General features: G+C 36.4%; 1 protein-coding gene across 13 annotated transcripts in view; it reads right to left on the bottom strand.

Moving 5' to 3' along the window:
* MCTP1 (multiple C2 and transmembrane domain containing 1) overlaps positions 1-14,635 on the bottom strand; it is a 522,244-nt gene that overhangs the window by 165,299 nt on the left and 342,310 nt on the right. For all 13 annotated transcript variants that reach the window (XR_008300305.1, XM_053225150.1, XM_027037852.2 and 10 more), the window contains 2 exons: positions 13,802-13,988; positions 8,739-8,832 (listed from right to left, as the gene is read on the bottom strand). Coding sequence is in view for 12 of the 13 variants with exons in the window: in XM_053225150.1 (XP_053081125.1) it covers positions 8,739-8,832; positions 13,802-13,988 (281 nt within the window). In the remaining variant the exon portion in view is untranslated. The remainder of the gene's footprint in view (positions 1-8,738; positions 8,833-13,801; positions 13,989-14,635) is intronic.

The raw sequence follows: 14,635 nt of genomic DNA on the forward strand, positions 1-14,635 counted from the left end.
CAAAAGTTCTTTGTCCAAAGTATAAGTGTTATTATTAGAAGCTCTTTTGTTTTGGTAAGTTCCTATAGATACTTTAGGACCTACAGTAATTATATATTTAATTAGACTCCCCATAGAAAAGTGTCAGGTTCCAGATAATCTTCCTTATAAGTAAATTCGTTAGCTGGTAAGATACTTTGCAGTAGAATAAAATTCTTTAGACTGAAAAAACGAAGTACTCTACTGGGTGATTAAATATATAAATATTAGGCAATAAATAAATAAATAAATAAATAAATATTATATTATATTAGGCAATAAAACTGAAAACTGTCATCTATCAAGCCTTTGTCTTTAAAATCATATCTTTGTCTTTTTATTTCTTTTCTACAAAATATCTACTCATTCAAGAGTCTGTTACTCGTCTTAGTACCTATTACAGGATCTCTGATTCTGAGGGCTGGGAAAAATGCCTCAGAGGCCAAGTTCGAATAGCTCACCAGGGACTTGAATCCTCTCTACAACCAGGCAATCCGATAGGCTCTGGTTTCAGTGATGGGGAAATCACTACCTCCACAGGACTATTCTGATATGTATATTTGGCAATTATAATTTTGGGGAAGTGCTTCTTTACAGTGCACACAAAATTACGTCTCGGTCACATTTGCCTATTTTATGATTTGCCCTCTGTGGTCATTTTTAAGTTAAAATGAAATAATGGGTGCAAAGGGAGGGTATAGCAACTGTCACTTCAAGCATCTGCTCATTACCCACCCTCCTGCACTATTAATGTGGATGGCTTGCTGAGCATCTATTCTAACTTTTGGTGTCTCTTCCTAAACGAGACAGGCTGTAAAGGCCCAAATCACATTTTTAGACTCGCTTGCAGCTAGGGTTGCAGATGTGTGTTTGGCCAACCCGGTCAGATGTACTTGCCTAAGATTTTATATTAGTATTCAGTTAACTGAGAGAGTGTGGAGTGCATTTGGCTGCTGTAGACTGCAAGCAGAAGTAGCATAATTAATTGTCACACTGTCTTCTCCACATGCCAGTGTGGACACTTGCTTAATTAACCCCTCCACATCTCAGTTTTCTAATTTGTAAAGTGGGCATAACAACAGCAACTAATTACGTTGTTGTGAGATTGTGATAACCCTTGTTCCAAGCCGAGGGTAGTGTATGACATGTGTTAAGGGCTCCGTTAATGTAAGTTGCCACTATTTTTATTATTATTATGATCATTTCCCTGGAGCTATTCTCAACTGACTTGATTTTAAAACACCAGATATCTCCATCGAGAATAAATTCTGCTTTGTTTGTCACTGTCTTTGTTTAAAGAATAGCTTCTAACGCTGAATTCATACCCCAGTGTGTCTTGAGGAGTCCAGAGGTATCATTCTGGACATTCCCCTTTGATTCAACATAACCAGTTTGTATACTGTGAAACAATGTAACAAAACTTATATATGTATTATTCACACTCACAGAGCTTAACCTCAATTCAAACCCTAAATTTTTTTCTATATTTTCTACAGTTAATGCAGGACATCACCATTTTGTATCCCAGTAAGTCTTTTTAATTATACTCTTTAATGTTCGCCTTGTTGAACTAACCCTATTATTTTGAACTAAATTATTACACATATATATGAATATATGAATATGCATGTATATATTATGTGTAAGTACCATAATGTTATGTAAATATTTAAAATCTAAATATATAATATATACATATAGTATAAACATATAACATGTGCATATAGTATATAGTTAACTATCCCTCTCAGCAAGTTTGATAAGGAAGCCCTCAATTGCCTCTTCAAAGTCACTAGTAAATTGGTTGAACATGTTAGACCAAGAACACAGCCCTGTATTCCTCCATTTGACATACCCATTGACATCAATCCTTTATAACAATCACTTTTTGGGTGTGGCCATTCAATCATTTATGCACCTAACTTTACTATCATATAGCCCAAATATTCCTATGGTAAGATTTTTTCCCCAAAAGTCTAGTTAAATCCAGATCTTCTCTGTTTGCACCAGTCTCCTAGTCCGTCATCCCAGGAAATGTATTTCTTCTTTACACAACTATGTCATAACAAAAAAAAAATAAAAAAAAACGTTTAATTTTAAACAATGATTCTAGCATCTGAAAGCATTTCTTCAAGCACCGAATGGAAGCTAGCCATTCAAGCCAGATCACCAATTATCTATTTCTTTACTCAAAGGATCATTTTGTAATCTTACTTCCACAGAACACAATTAATTACTTTATAGTATTTCTTTTCCCCTCATTTCCCATTGATATTGGGACCACCACTTTCTCAGCCCATAGTCCTTCACCTCTAGAGCATATCAAACCCAATTATTAATCTCTTTTGTCATCCCACCTATTCTTCCAGAGCAGTATCTTCTGACCATGTGACCTGCATATGAATCACACATGAGTTCTGTAATTCCATGTAAAACACTAGTTCAGACTCAGCCTCACTAGCCCTTGTGCTACATTATCATTTTGATTCCTCTTCTCACAAATATTTAATATTAACTGTTTGGTTTTAGAAAAACACTTTTGCATTTCTAAAATTAGAATATGATTTAGTTTTGTAAAAATGCAAGCACTAAAAGGAAACACCTTTTATTTCTATGTAAGCTATGTTGACATAAATGAAAGGGGGAAAAAAAAGAATGAAAAGCAATGATTTGCTTTTTCTTCTTGTGATGCCTTCTTTTGTTTAATTTCATCCTTAAGGAAGATATTTATAGGACATTTAACATGTATGTATGTAATGTCATTTTCTAAACTAGGTGTATTATAATGATAAGATTGTCAGGTGTTGGGTATTTTTCATGCATTATAAATTGGATGACATTTCTTTTCAAACTCTACTATCTGCTTAATAATCTTCTATAAGCTTAATTCTTAAAAAGCAAATAGGGACATCATTAGGTTATATAATGGAAATAAAGCATACTTTGCTTGGGAAATTTTCAAAACATTTTGTGTAAAACCTAGGTATTTTTGTTTCAAGCAATCAATATAATTTTAAGATCTAAAGATGGCAAAAGTTAAAAAAAACTTAAGAATGACATCCATACATAAGCCACTTTTATTTGGTAAATGATTTCACCCTTGCTAATTCACAAATAGGAAGGACTTCCTCCATATGCTATATGATACTGTCAAAGGAGCTATGTAGCATTTAAAGGAGATCTATTTTCTCATCTTCCTAACAGGTTTTAAGTAATGATCATAAAATCTAAGACTGCATTTATCAGATATCATCAATATTAATAAATACGATGATATAATTAAAGACACATGCTATTAAACATTCAAACTGCTATAGTTCTATAAAAGAAGACATATACCCACTTCTTCCAGTAGAACTCTTGTATTCTGAGGTCCACTCAAGCAACAACTGAATATATCTTATGCAATTTGCTTGGGTAACCCACAAAAAGTTAATTTTTTTAAAAGGACAATATCTTATCTATGTTATATATATGTGCTTGGCATTTCTCCAACTGTATATAAAACTTTGAAAGAACAGACTCGCTTTTTTCTGTACAACTACCTTTTCATTTTCTTTCTCTGAATAGACCCATAATGTTCAGGGAAAATACCAAGAATAATAAATCCACAACTCTATATAAAATATACCTTCATGACATACTCAAGCTGGAAATCACAGGAACCAATAAAAATGCAGGCAGCCTACTGATAATGAGGTCAGAAATACAAATAAATTTACTTTTAATGAAGACTGGAAGCACAGTAATCAAAGTGTTAAAATTCATTTCATGCATATCTCATTTGCTTCTTAGCTGATATTTACCACGCAATTCTGTGAGAAAGTAGAGGCCTAAGATGCTCCAGATAAATGGCTCAATTAATTGTACAGAGGTAGACCTCTTTGAGCTGAGCCAGAGCTGTGAGCTCTTTATTAAAAGCACTATTCTGTAGCCCATAACCTTGTTCCTTGACTCCTCTCTGGTTTCCAATTTAAACAAGTCCCCATGCGGCCTGCTCTAAAGGGCTTTGTCTCCCTGTCATTGTTAAGAGAGCTGAGGCATCCTGGAAGTGTGAAATCAGACCTCATGAGTTGAACGGTTCCCCAGGGAACGCCGGACTGCGCAGAAGGTCAAAGTCATGGGCCGGACCATCTAAAAGTGTCTGATCGCCGGTCTGTGACACAGCAAGGTTGGGGGGGGGGGGGGGTGGTGGCGCTAGACTGAAGAGGACTGAAATTGAACACATCTTAATTAAAGCCCACAGACAGCAAAACAAAATGTTTTCTAGGCAGCCTGTCAAATGGGGCTTAAATTTAGCTCTGCTAATGAATCTGAGCTGCTAACTGTTATTTCTTAAGATAATAAGACTCTCACGGAAGCTGATAAAAAAAACTGTAGCATGTCTTTTTCTGCTGTTTTGTTACTTAAATATTTTTCAACAATGAAGACAGTTTTCCTAAAGAAAAACATGGGAAAAGTCTATGCAAATAAAAGGGTAGTAAACATCTCCCTTAATAACTAGTAGGTTTCCACACTATGGGGCTGGTGAGTCACAGGTCTTTATGTGTAGCCCTGTTTTAGAAAAAGATATGCTCATTTGATGGGATTGTTTCAGTGACAGATTATGTTAATTGTAAAATCCTCTCCCTCTCTTCCTTTTTTCTCTCCCTCTCCCTCTATTGTTTCCTGAAAGAGATGGTGCATTAATTTGAGAGATCAATTCACCTGGGGTGGAGAAGTTTTATATTAGTGTTCCTTTTAATACAGTGAAAAGGTAGGGCATCTGTTGAAAGGGCTTCGCAGTTCCCCCATATCACTGTTTCTGAACCTGAGTGGCTGGTATCCCTGGGGAGGCTGTGACCTCTTCCTCGGAACTCAAAAAAACAACCCAGGGGAAAATGCAGGGGAGGGGCTGAAGAGAAGAACCCTTTTCTCTTTCTTCTCTTAGAACTTGAAAGAACCAATAGGCCAGGTCTAAATACTCTGTGAAGAAAGCCTCACTCGATATAGAAGACTTTAAATGTTCTGTTGAAAGCAGAAATTAGGCCCCATCCAACGAAGAGGGTAATTAGAAGCTAGGAAAGACAAACTCCAACACGAACTGTTTCCCACCACCTTAAAAAAAATCCCACCCCCCTGCCCTGGCTGGCGGCGGTCTTTCCCTCCTCACAAACTGTCCAGTTTTAAGGAATACTTCATTTAGCAGCAGAATTTTCCCCAGTGAACGCAGGGCCAGTGTCTAGGTTTTGCTTTGATGGTACAGAAAGACATTCACCTTTTCACTGTTTAGTTGAAAGGTAAGTAAGTTGTACTGCCAAGTATTTTTCACTTAATCAAACTTTTTCCCTCACGAAGAATTTAGCTGATCAACTTTGAACACCAGAGTGCCACTTTCTCAGGCTGTGAAAGGCTGCCCACAATTTGACTGAAATTTCAATCCACTCTTGTGCCTTGCTCAATGCATGTGTATGTGTGGGAGTTGTAAATTGAGGCCTTAACCACCAGAGTTAATCTCTTTTTTAAATCTGTATTAACCTTAATGATTTGAAGTGCACTGTCCAACACTGGGCTATTGAGACTGAAGAAAAAACTACCCTCAACTATCAACAGTTTATTAGGGGCTTAACTGAAGTGACCCTACTGTAGGAGTGTTCAGCTGAACAAGGCTATAGGCTTTTTGTGGAAAGGGAAAGAATTGAGGGTTTCATTAAAAAGTAATTTGTGCTTTGTACTCACTCATTCAAAGAGAGTCTCAATTGCTCTTTATTCACACAGAGTTAATACAGTATCACAATGTTACTCAATGAATGTGTTGTAACAAAAGAAAAATTTTACATTTTGAAAGGAAAAAATTCTTTGTAACTGCAGTAAGATTGATGGCTACTTAAAAGATTATGGAATCTCTTTTTCCCCCGGGCCCATGTTAAATGATGGAATACTGTAATTTAAATTTTTTTTTGCTTGAACTATGGAAGTTTGACTTTACATTCTGATCGTTAAACATATTTTAAAAGTAGAGCCAAGTTGGTCAAATATACGTTTGTCTTGTTAGACTTGCCAGAAAAAAGTGTTCTGATGCCAACTAAGTATCTTATAATAATAGCCTCATTTATACCAGGTCAGAAAATACTCTTTGTTGAGCTCAGAGAGCGATCAGTGATTTAAAATCTCCCCTCTCCATCCACAACACTCCTAAATGGATGCTAATTTGAGGATCTGAAGACAGCATCATTGACTCAATGTCTGTTTTTCAAATCGTTGCTGAATATCTTGTAGAGCCTGACTGTGATTATCACTAGGATGTACAGCAGATTTTTCAAGTTCTTCTCTGAACAAGTAAAAAAGCAAGTATACAAAGAGCTTATTTGTGCTCCAGATTTAATGGCAAAGACCAGGGAGGATCAGTTTACCCATAAGTATTTATCCTTTCCAGAAGTAAAGATTATTTTTAAAGTTGGTAGTATATTCCGACCCTTCTCACTTAAATATGTGGTCCTCAGTTTCTGCCACCATCACAAATGTCATAAAGACCACAAAAGGTCCAAGAGTGAGCAAGGTCAAAGACTGAATTATCCTCTTGCCCCTGAATAGTTCAACATCTCTCTTGTTCAATTCAGAGCACATTAGATTATAAGGTCAGTGTGGAATGAGGAATCATTAGATTTATATCCTAAAACTGGAGGGAAAATAATGGAGAATCTGTTATTTAGTATTCCCCAAATTAAAGTTCATTTTACCAGATCAAAATTATGTCTCACTGAATCCCTAGGGAAAAGGCTATTGTTATTCACATTAATTTACATAGAACCATTAGGAAAGAAATATATCTATTTTTTACAGCTTTGAAAGAACATGTACTTTAACTTCCATAGTGGCGTATAGGCCAAGTGGGTTAACATAGTTTGCATATTCATGGAGTTTTAAAAGCAATGACAGCTTCTCTCCAAGAGAAGCAAACTTAAATAATTACATTCAACTTGTGTAATGGGCAGGTGTCTAAGCTTTTGAAGTAAATGAGACTGGAATATTTTTTATAAGAAATTAGTGTGCCCCCTATAAATGTTCAGTAATAATTCTTAGCACTTAGGTGCCCACTGAGATACTGATTATTTTAGGCATTTCTCCCTGTCTTCAGAGGTTTTCAGCTCAACACTGGGGGCTCCCCTGCCATACAGAAAATCCTGAGGAAAATTGAAGGTGTCTCCCATGATGGTGAATGTCACTGCCACGAATTCCTGAATTTATCTGCTGCTGGGAATCAGAGGTTAGGTGTAACCTCTGTAGTGTAAAAGCAATACTGAGTTCCTATTCCAGTCTTTAAGTTAACGTCCAAAGTGAACAAAAAAAGAGCAGTCAATCATTCACTGTTGACTGCTGGTTCTAATAATAAATACAACATGTAAAAAGAAAAGAAAATGAAATACATTATGTCCAGATTAATTTGAATATAACCACATCATAAATAAAAAAAGAAAATGAATAAATTTAGCATTCACTAATTGTTTAGTAGGAGGAACCAAGTGGGCATACTTGCAAAAAGATTACAAATTACTCTCTCTCTCTCTCTCACTATTTTCAAGTACACCTGTCTTGAAAGACTATTTGACAGTTGTTATTATCTTCTTGGTTACAAATGAGTGGATAATCACCTGTTTAAAGAAAGTGTAAACTCTCAACATTTTTATTTTTATCACACAGTAAATAATCACTCGACATTACGCAAATATTAAAATTTTAAAAATATTGCCATTTTGGAGCAGGCATCTGCTATTTTAGTTTTAAGGCATGTGATCTTTTAATTTGGTTTTGATTCTGTTCTGTTTAGATTTGATGAATTAAAGAGGGGTACCAACAATCATGTAATGGATTTACAAGCTCTTAGATGGTAGGAAAAGAGCATTTCTCCCCTTCAGGTAAGTCTGCTACCTTATTAGGATCAACTGGCTGAACATTCACAATGGTAAGCACATTTCTACAACTTATTAAGTGGATGCTTTCTTTCAGGAATAGCAAAATTTACACAAAAATTGTTCAAGATGGATAACAAATTTTGAGACAGACAACTTGAGGAATGGAATAATATTCCCCAAAACCTATGAAATTCAAGAGTAAATGAATGATCACATAATTGCAAATTTAAAACAACAATTTAATTCTGGAAATTGATGAAATAATAATCATTAGTCAATTATTAATATATCACAGGAACAGCAGTATCTGAATCAGGAAGCTTTAAGAAATAAGACTGATTTCAGTGTTTTTACAGGCCCATTTCTTTGTTAAAAAAAGTGGAACAAGGTAGATGCTTAGTGTAGATCCAGAATTATCTCTGGGATGTGCTAAGGAATTTGAACAACAAAAAGAGTGATTCTGCCCGAGAGAAGGAGGTGTAGCATTACTCCAAGGTGCTGAAATGATGAAACCTGGAAGAAATATTCCCACTGATGTCTGGCAAACTGTGGAGAAGGCAATGATTCAAAAGTCATTTATTGTTTATTTTTTAATACATTATACTTCTTTCAAAAAGCAGGGACACTTTAAAAACTGGGTAGTTGGCAAATCCTATAAGATCAAACCTGAAACTTTGTATTTATATTATTTACTTTGATGATCCAGTCAGGTGAAATGAGTTTAGTCATTAAATGGTGTGAACCCTGCATGCTGCTTGATATATATATTTATATATATGTACATATATAAATAAATATAGGCACTAGGAGAATTGCCTCATTTCTTACCTGTGACGTCGGCGACCATTAACCCTTCTGCTCTGATCACTTTCACCTGGAGAAATCCCACATCTTTCAGGTTGTGAAATATTCGCAATGGGCTCTGAAAGACCCCAACATCGATATTAGGAAAGAGAGGTCCTAGCGGGTCTCAAAGAGTGTGCTGAGAAAACACTAAGTTTTATGATTGATCTCAGGATGCTGCTTAAGTGATTCAAAGGGATATTTGTGTTTCTTCAGTACAAAGTATCATCCACCATCATTAACGAGTACATACGCATAGGCACACATATGTATCTACATAGGTAATTATTGCTCTACAAGACTTTTTGAAAGAATAAAAAATACCACATGCCTTCCCCATAAATAATTATCAGTACATGATGAACAATAAAATATAGAAGAGTGTATGTATAGTTCCTTCCTTCAATTTCCTTTACTTAAGGACTCCAAGAAATCTTTCATCTACGGGTATGATGGTTTGGAGACTAATGATTGTTAATACTGAGTCTTAAATTGTTGCTTATGTAACACACTGCAGCCTTTAGAATTAAGCAAGTTAACAATTTTTTTTTATTTTCTTCTTGTGAGTTTTGGAAACAGCATGCGCCAGATGAGGGTTAAATTAATGAAGTGCCATTTCGTAATATTTAATTCAAAAGTTTGACACAGTTCTATAAGCCTGTTAGGAAAAATATCATATGTAATCTTCTAAAATAAGTCAAATTGATCACTGAAAATAAGATCAAAAGTGACGAATAATTTTTCTTAGGTTTGTAATTTTATTTGCCATTGTAGTATGACTAGAAGTAGAGAAATTTCAACAGGTGAATCAGATCCAAAGAATAAAACGTATTTAATTTCATAAATTAATAATGGTAGTGTTTTGGGAAGTATAATACCTGAAGGCATGAGAAGAGGGCTACCAGTGCAGTAATTCAGAACCCTAATTAATGGTCACAATACTTGAGGAGTAAGTATTGACACAGAACATCGAAATGACACAGAACACTTCCTAGCATTTTTCTCATGACAAGACCAGCATTTCTTCTCAGTAAATCAAAGGCCCTTCTGTATCATAATCCTTAAAGTGCTATAAGACCAGGGAGCATAACCCAACAAAGTCATCAAACTGTTACCAAAGAACATTCCCATCCTTGTATTAAGAATGTGAGAATACTGACAAGCAGAAACTTACTGAAATATTAACTTTATCAGTCCTGTATGACTAATCAGTGTTTACTGAAGCCATGACCTTGGTATATTGAGAGGAGGCAATGCAGATATATGTGTAATCTCGCAGCCTAACTTTTAAGGGTGTTGAGCACAAGATTAGCGCTTAGTCTTTTATTGTTTTTAAACAGTTGCTTATCACCAAAAATCTATTTGAACTACCCAGAGGACAGCGTTCAGTAAAAATGCACTTGTCTTGGGGCGCCTGGGTGGCACAGTCGGTTAAGCGTCCGACTTCAGCCAGGTCACGATCTCGCCGTCCCTGAGTTCGAGCCCCGCGTCGGGCTCTGGGCTGATGGCTCAGAGCCTGGAGCCTGTTTCAGATTCTGTGTCTCCCTCTCTCTCTGCCCCTCCCCCGTTCATGCTCTGTCTCTCTCTGTCCCAAAAATAAATAAACGTTGAAAAAAAAAATTAAAAAAAAATGCACTTGTCTCTCCATTTAAATTACGTGTAAGTTAAGGGTTTAACAGTGGGAACTTTACACAGTGGTGTTACAACTCAGAGTTTGTTGTCTTCCTAATGTGGTAACACCAGGTTTGAGAAGCCTGCCCTTATCTCAGAGCTTACGAGTTTATGGATTATTATACCCCAGGTAAATCTCCTATCCTAATGACAGAGAAGAGTTTTATCAAAAGGTTCCTGTCCTTTAATTTTCAAGAGTAATTTCAACCAAGGTTCACTGTGTCTAAAACAAATACCTTCAGTCTTCAGGCTGAGAACTGTTCAATACTAGTAACCTCACTGCCCAGACATATAGCTTCTGACGCTTCAGCTCTGATGTTCTGCTTCTCATTTGGGATAGTAATTATTGTCTGAACGTTTTATTTCCTCCAGTCAGCTGACACTCAGTAATTTATTGCCAACTTCAACTGTTTAGACCAGTGACATATCGATTATAATAAGAATTCAAAAAAAAAAGCAAAAAACTTAAATATATCAGTTTATAAATACACCTTTCAGTAATGCTTCATCAAGACATATTCCTGCCTTGTTATTTATGGTTATTTTAGAAGGCCTCAAAACCTGGATGGCTTCTGAAGCCCGAAATTTCCATAGCAGAGGAATCTATGATTTGCTGTGAATCCTTTCAGCCCTCAATAGATGGGAAAAGATTGAAATGCTCTGGAGAGGAGTCCTCTTTATTTTTTTAATGAAAGGCTGTATAATATATTTTCTCTATGGCTGCAGCAGCTGTCAGGGAGAGCATCTCAGTTCAGCTCTATTACGGGAGAGGCAATACCCCATCCTATGGCATAGAGATGCTCTGAGGGGCCAGAGCTGATTGACAGCTTGTCACCGTGACGTCTTATTCCATCTCTGTTATGGAGAAAATTAATGTCACACCACCAGCCTTATGACTCGCTGTCATCTTAGAACCGCTCACCTTTTATCAATGCTCTAAATAACATTTCAAGCCCATCGTCTCACGGTGGACAATCCGGTCAAGGGACATTAAATCAGATGACTGTGAAATGTCATAATAAAAATGGAATGCTAACAACTTCTTCTCTAAACTAGCTCCTCTGGTTTTTAAACTGTGACAAGGGGGAGCAAGGGTTCAGCATACCCGTTCTGAAAAGGTCATACAATCGCTCTTGGTCTACTACCCATTACTACCCGCCCCCTATTGACCTTCCCTGCTTTCCTCCCCCTAAAAGAAAAAAAAAAAAAAAAAGAAAAAAAAGAAAAATGGAATTAGCCATCTTTTCAGAATTAGGTGATCAAATAATGGTTCCCACAGTAATGTCTGTTTAATTTGTGGGGCTTCAATGCTTTACAATGAGCAGCTGAAGGACAGAAATGGAGAGCCTTTTCAGGGGCAATTCGTTTACTTTCCTCACTATGGCCACTGCCAAATCAAATTCTTAAGTTTAACCTAAAACTTAAAAAATACACATGTTCTCTCAGGAAAACATACAAATAAGTCTCCAAATAACCTCTTTTTTTAGGTTTCTTCAAAACAAGTGATGTTTCAGACATGATACAGCATTTCATCATCTCATAACCTGTGCGATAAAAAGGAAACACGCTGAAACCAGAAACTACAGGTCTCTGTCCTTGTATGGCTATGAGCAATTATATCACATGTGCTTTACCACCTACAGTAGCGTCTTAGCAGCTACGTCTCTAGAGGGAAATACAGGCCTATGCTTGAAATTCAGGGCTAAAAAAAAAAAGATGCATTTAAATATGGTTCACTTTTTAATACATTGAGCAGCATATAACCTGAGAATTAGTTGGGGGCATCCATATAATGTTTTGTATTTTATTGAAAAAATAACTAACATTTGAAAGAAAGTGTGGAAACAAATATTCAAATTCTGAATGGAAATGGCTGATTTAAGGAGGCCCATCCAACAAAAAGAAAAAAAAAAGGATCAATGGTAGTTGGATTATTTCTAATTTCCGAGCCCACAGTATCATTCTAATATACGGGATAGTATCAAATATTCATCCATAAAGTACAGTATCATAATACCTAGAATCTTTATATTAATATACCAATTAATTCCTTTAAAATTGTTTCAATTCATGAGGCTCACTTCTGGTAACAGGAGAATATGTTTTTGTGGGTACCAAAATGTGAAATAATTTTCATAATTGCAATTACATATTAGAAGATGCCCAACAATACGTTGGGCTCTTAGGTGGTTTAAAAATATATACTCTGTAGCCTGGCTGAGTCACCTCTATTAAACTGTTTATGATAACACCATTGGTGGATGAGTTGTACAAGCATTAGCAGACAGCTGATTCAGTGGAGATAGCCAGAATAAATTTGCTGAAGCGCACATCCTGCTAATCTGTTTGAAGAATATTGTAGAGCATTAGTACCAGCACTTCATGTTATCTGCACAGCCTGATAAGGTACATCTTTATTAAATTCAGTTATTGGAAGGATGTCAGTCAGCAAATAGGAATATTTTAGAATCTAAAAAAAAAAAAAATTAAGCGGTTCTTTGTTAGTCAGAGCTTGGTTTCATGGCTGAGTGTCTAGAGGAGCCTTCTAAACACCTGGCAGCATTGTACAATACAAGCTTTGTAATTTTAAGTGGAAAAGCCTTTCCCCCCCCCCCCCCCCCCCCGGCTTCACGGGTACCCAGGCATTCACTTTTTCGAGGCTCCAATGAGAGAGAATGGTGGAGTAAGAGCTCCCCTCTCTGTTGATTCGAGAAAACTACATGGTGGAAAATGCACAATGTGAGGATGCTGGGAAATAGGTAGATTCGGATACGAATATTTTGGTTTGGTAAAATTTGAGAAGGGTACTTACTATAGTGACTCGCTATCCCACCCAATCACTGTCTACATTTGGTCAAAAGGTAGGGAGGCTTCCTTTTAATTACATTTCACATTCAATGAAAATAAAATAAAGGAACGAAGTGAGGCTTTTCTAAGCAGTTGACATAAAAATTTCTGGAATATCTTCTTGTTACCAAGCTACTAATTAATGTAGCTTCCATTAATTCCATTTCAAACTTGGAAAGACCAAGAATTCTTAATGGCAATTACAAAGAGTCAATGAATTAATTTTAAAGTAATGTTGTGTACACCTAACTTTCCTTTATGAGAAGTTTCCTTGCATGATAATTGTGCTGCATGACAAAATCACTGAGGAGATGCTCAGGATCTAGAACTTGCTTTGGAAGAGACTCGAGAGTAGACGGGGTGTCTAGACACCAGGGTAATAAGTGTGGCATTTGCACTTGCCCAGCTTTCTGTTTGTGCTGATTCATCTATCAGACAGCTTTGCAGATGTACTTCTGTCACTCCAAGTGAATTATTTACAACCTCAACTAGTCACACATAATCCTGAAGGAGGAGGGTTACATACGTACATATCTCCTTAATATTTCCTCCCGTTCTTTCTGGTCCTCCAGGGAGTTGACGGAGAGGTCAGAGATACTGACTGTGGCCGAAGCTGTCAGGGTGACCAGCAGCACCAGATGTCCCTCACCCTCTTCCAGCTGCAGCTCCAACTTGTGTGTCTGTTCCCTACTGAGAGCCGACAGGTCGACCTGGCACCTAGGAACAAATGTTTTGGATTAGCAAGTGGCTCTTTGTCCCTTTCCTTTTCTTCTCTTTCTTTCTCTTTCTTTTCTTTCTTTCTTTCTTTCTTTCTTTCTTTCTTTCTTTCTTTCTTTCTTTCTTTCTTTCTTTCTTTCTTTCTTTCTTTCTTTCTTTCTTTCTTTCTTTCTTGTCACATCAAACAGTGAAAGGGCAGGCTGCTCAGAGCTATGTGAAAAATAAATCAACAGAAATACTATTTGGGCCACTGGAGGAATACATCTTTCATGTCAACACACTTTCTTCACAAAATTCAGACCCTGATTATTTTTAGTGTCTAATTTCTTATTTCCTGTAAGATACAAAAAAAAAACATACTTATATGATTCTATCACTACCCATTGTGACCATATTCATAAATCGGTAGGACTTTCAGTCCCTAGACAGACTAGTTTAGTGGGGCTTTGCCTACGGAAAGATTAATACGAGCTGTCTTAGAAGAAGCAAACCACCAAGAATCTGAATTCTTGTGCAGGTTTTAAAACAATGGGTATTCTTCCTTCATTCATAAATGTTATTAAGCAATGAATAAAATATGTACTATGATGATGCCATAAGTTTTTCATTTTTAAAACCATGCCAGTTTATTCATAGAACACCATGCA

The sequence above is a fragment of the Acinonyx jubatus genome, chromosome A1, assembly GCF_027475565.1.
Source record: "Acinonyx jubatus isolate Ajub_Pintada_27869175 chromosome A1, VMU_Ajub_asm_v1.0, whole genome shotgun sequence".
NCBI lineage: Eukaryota > Metazoa > Chordata > Mammalia > Carnivora > Felidae > Acinonyx > Acinonyx jubatus.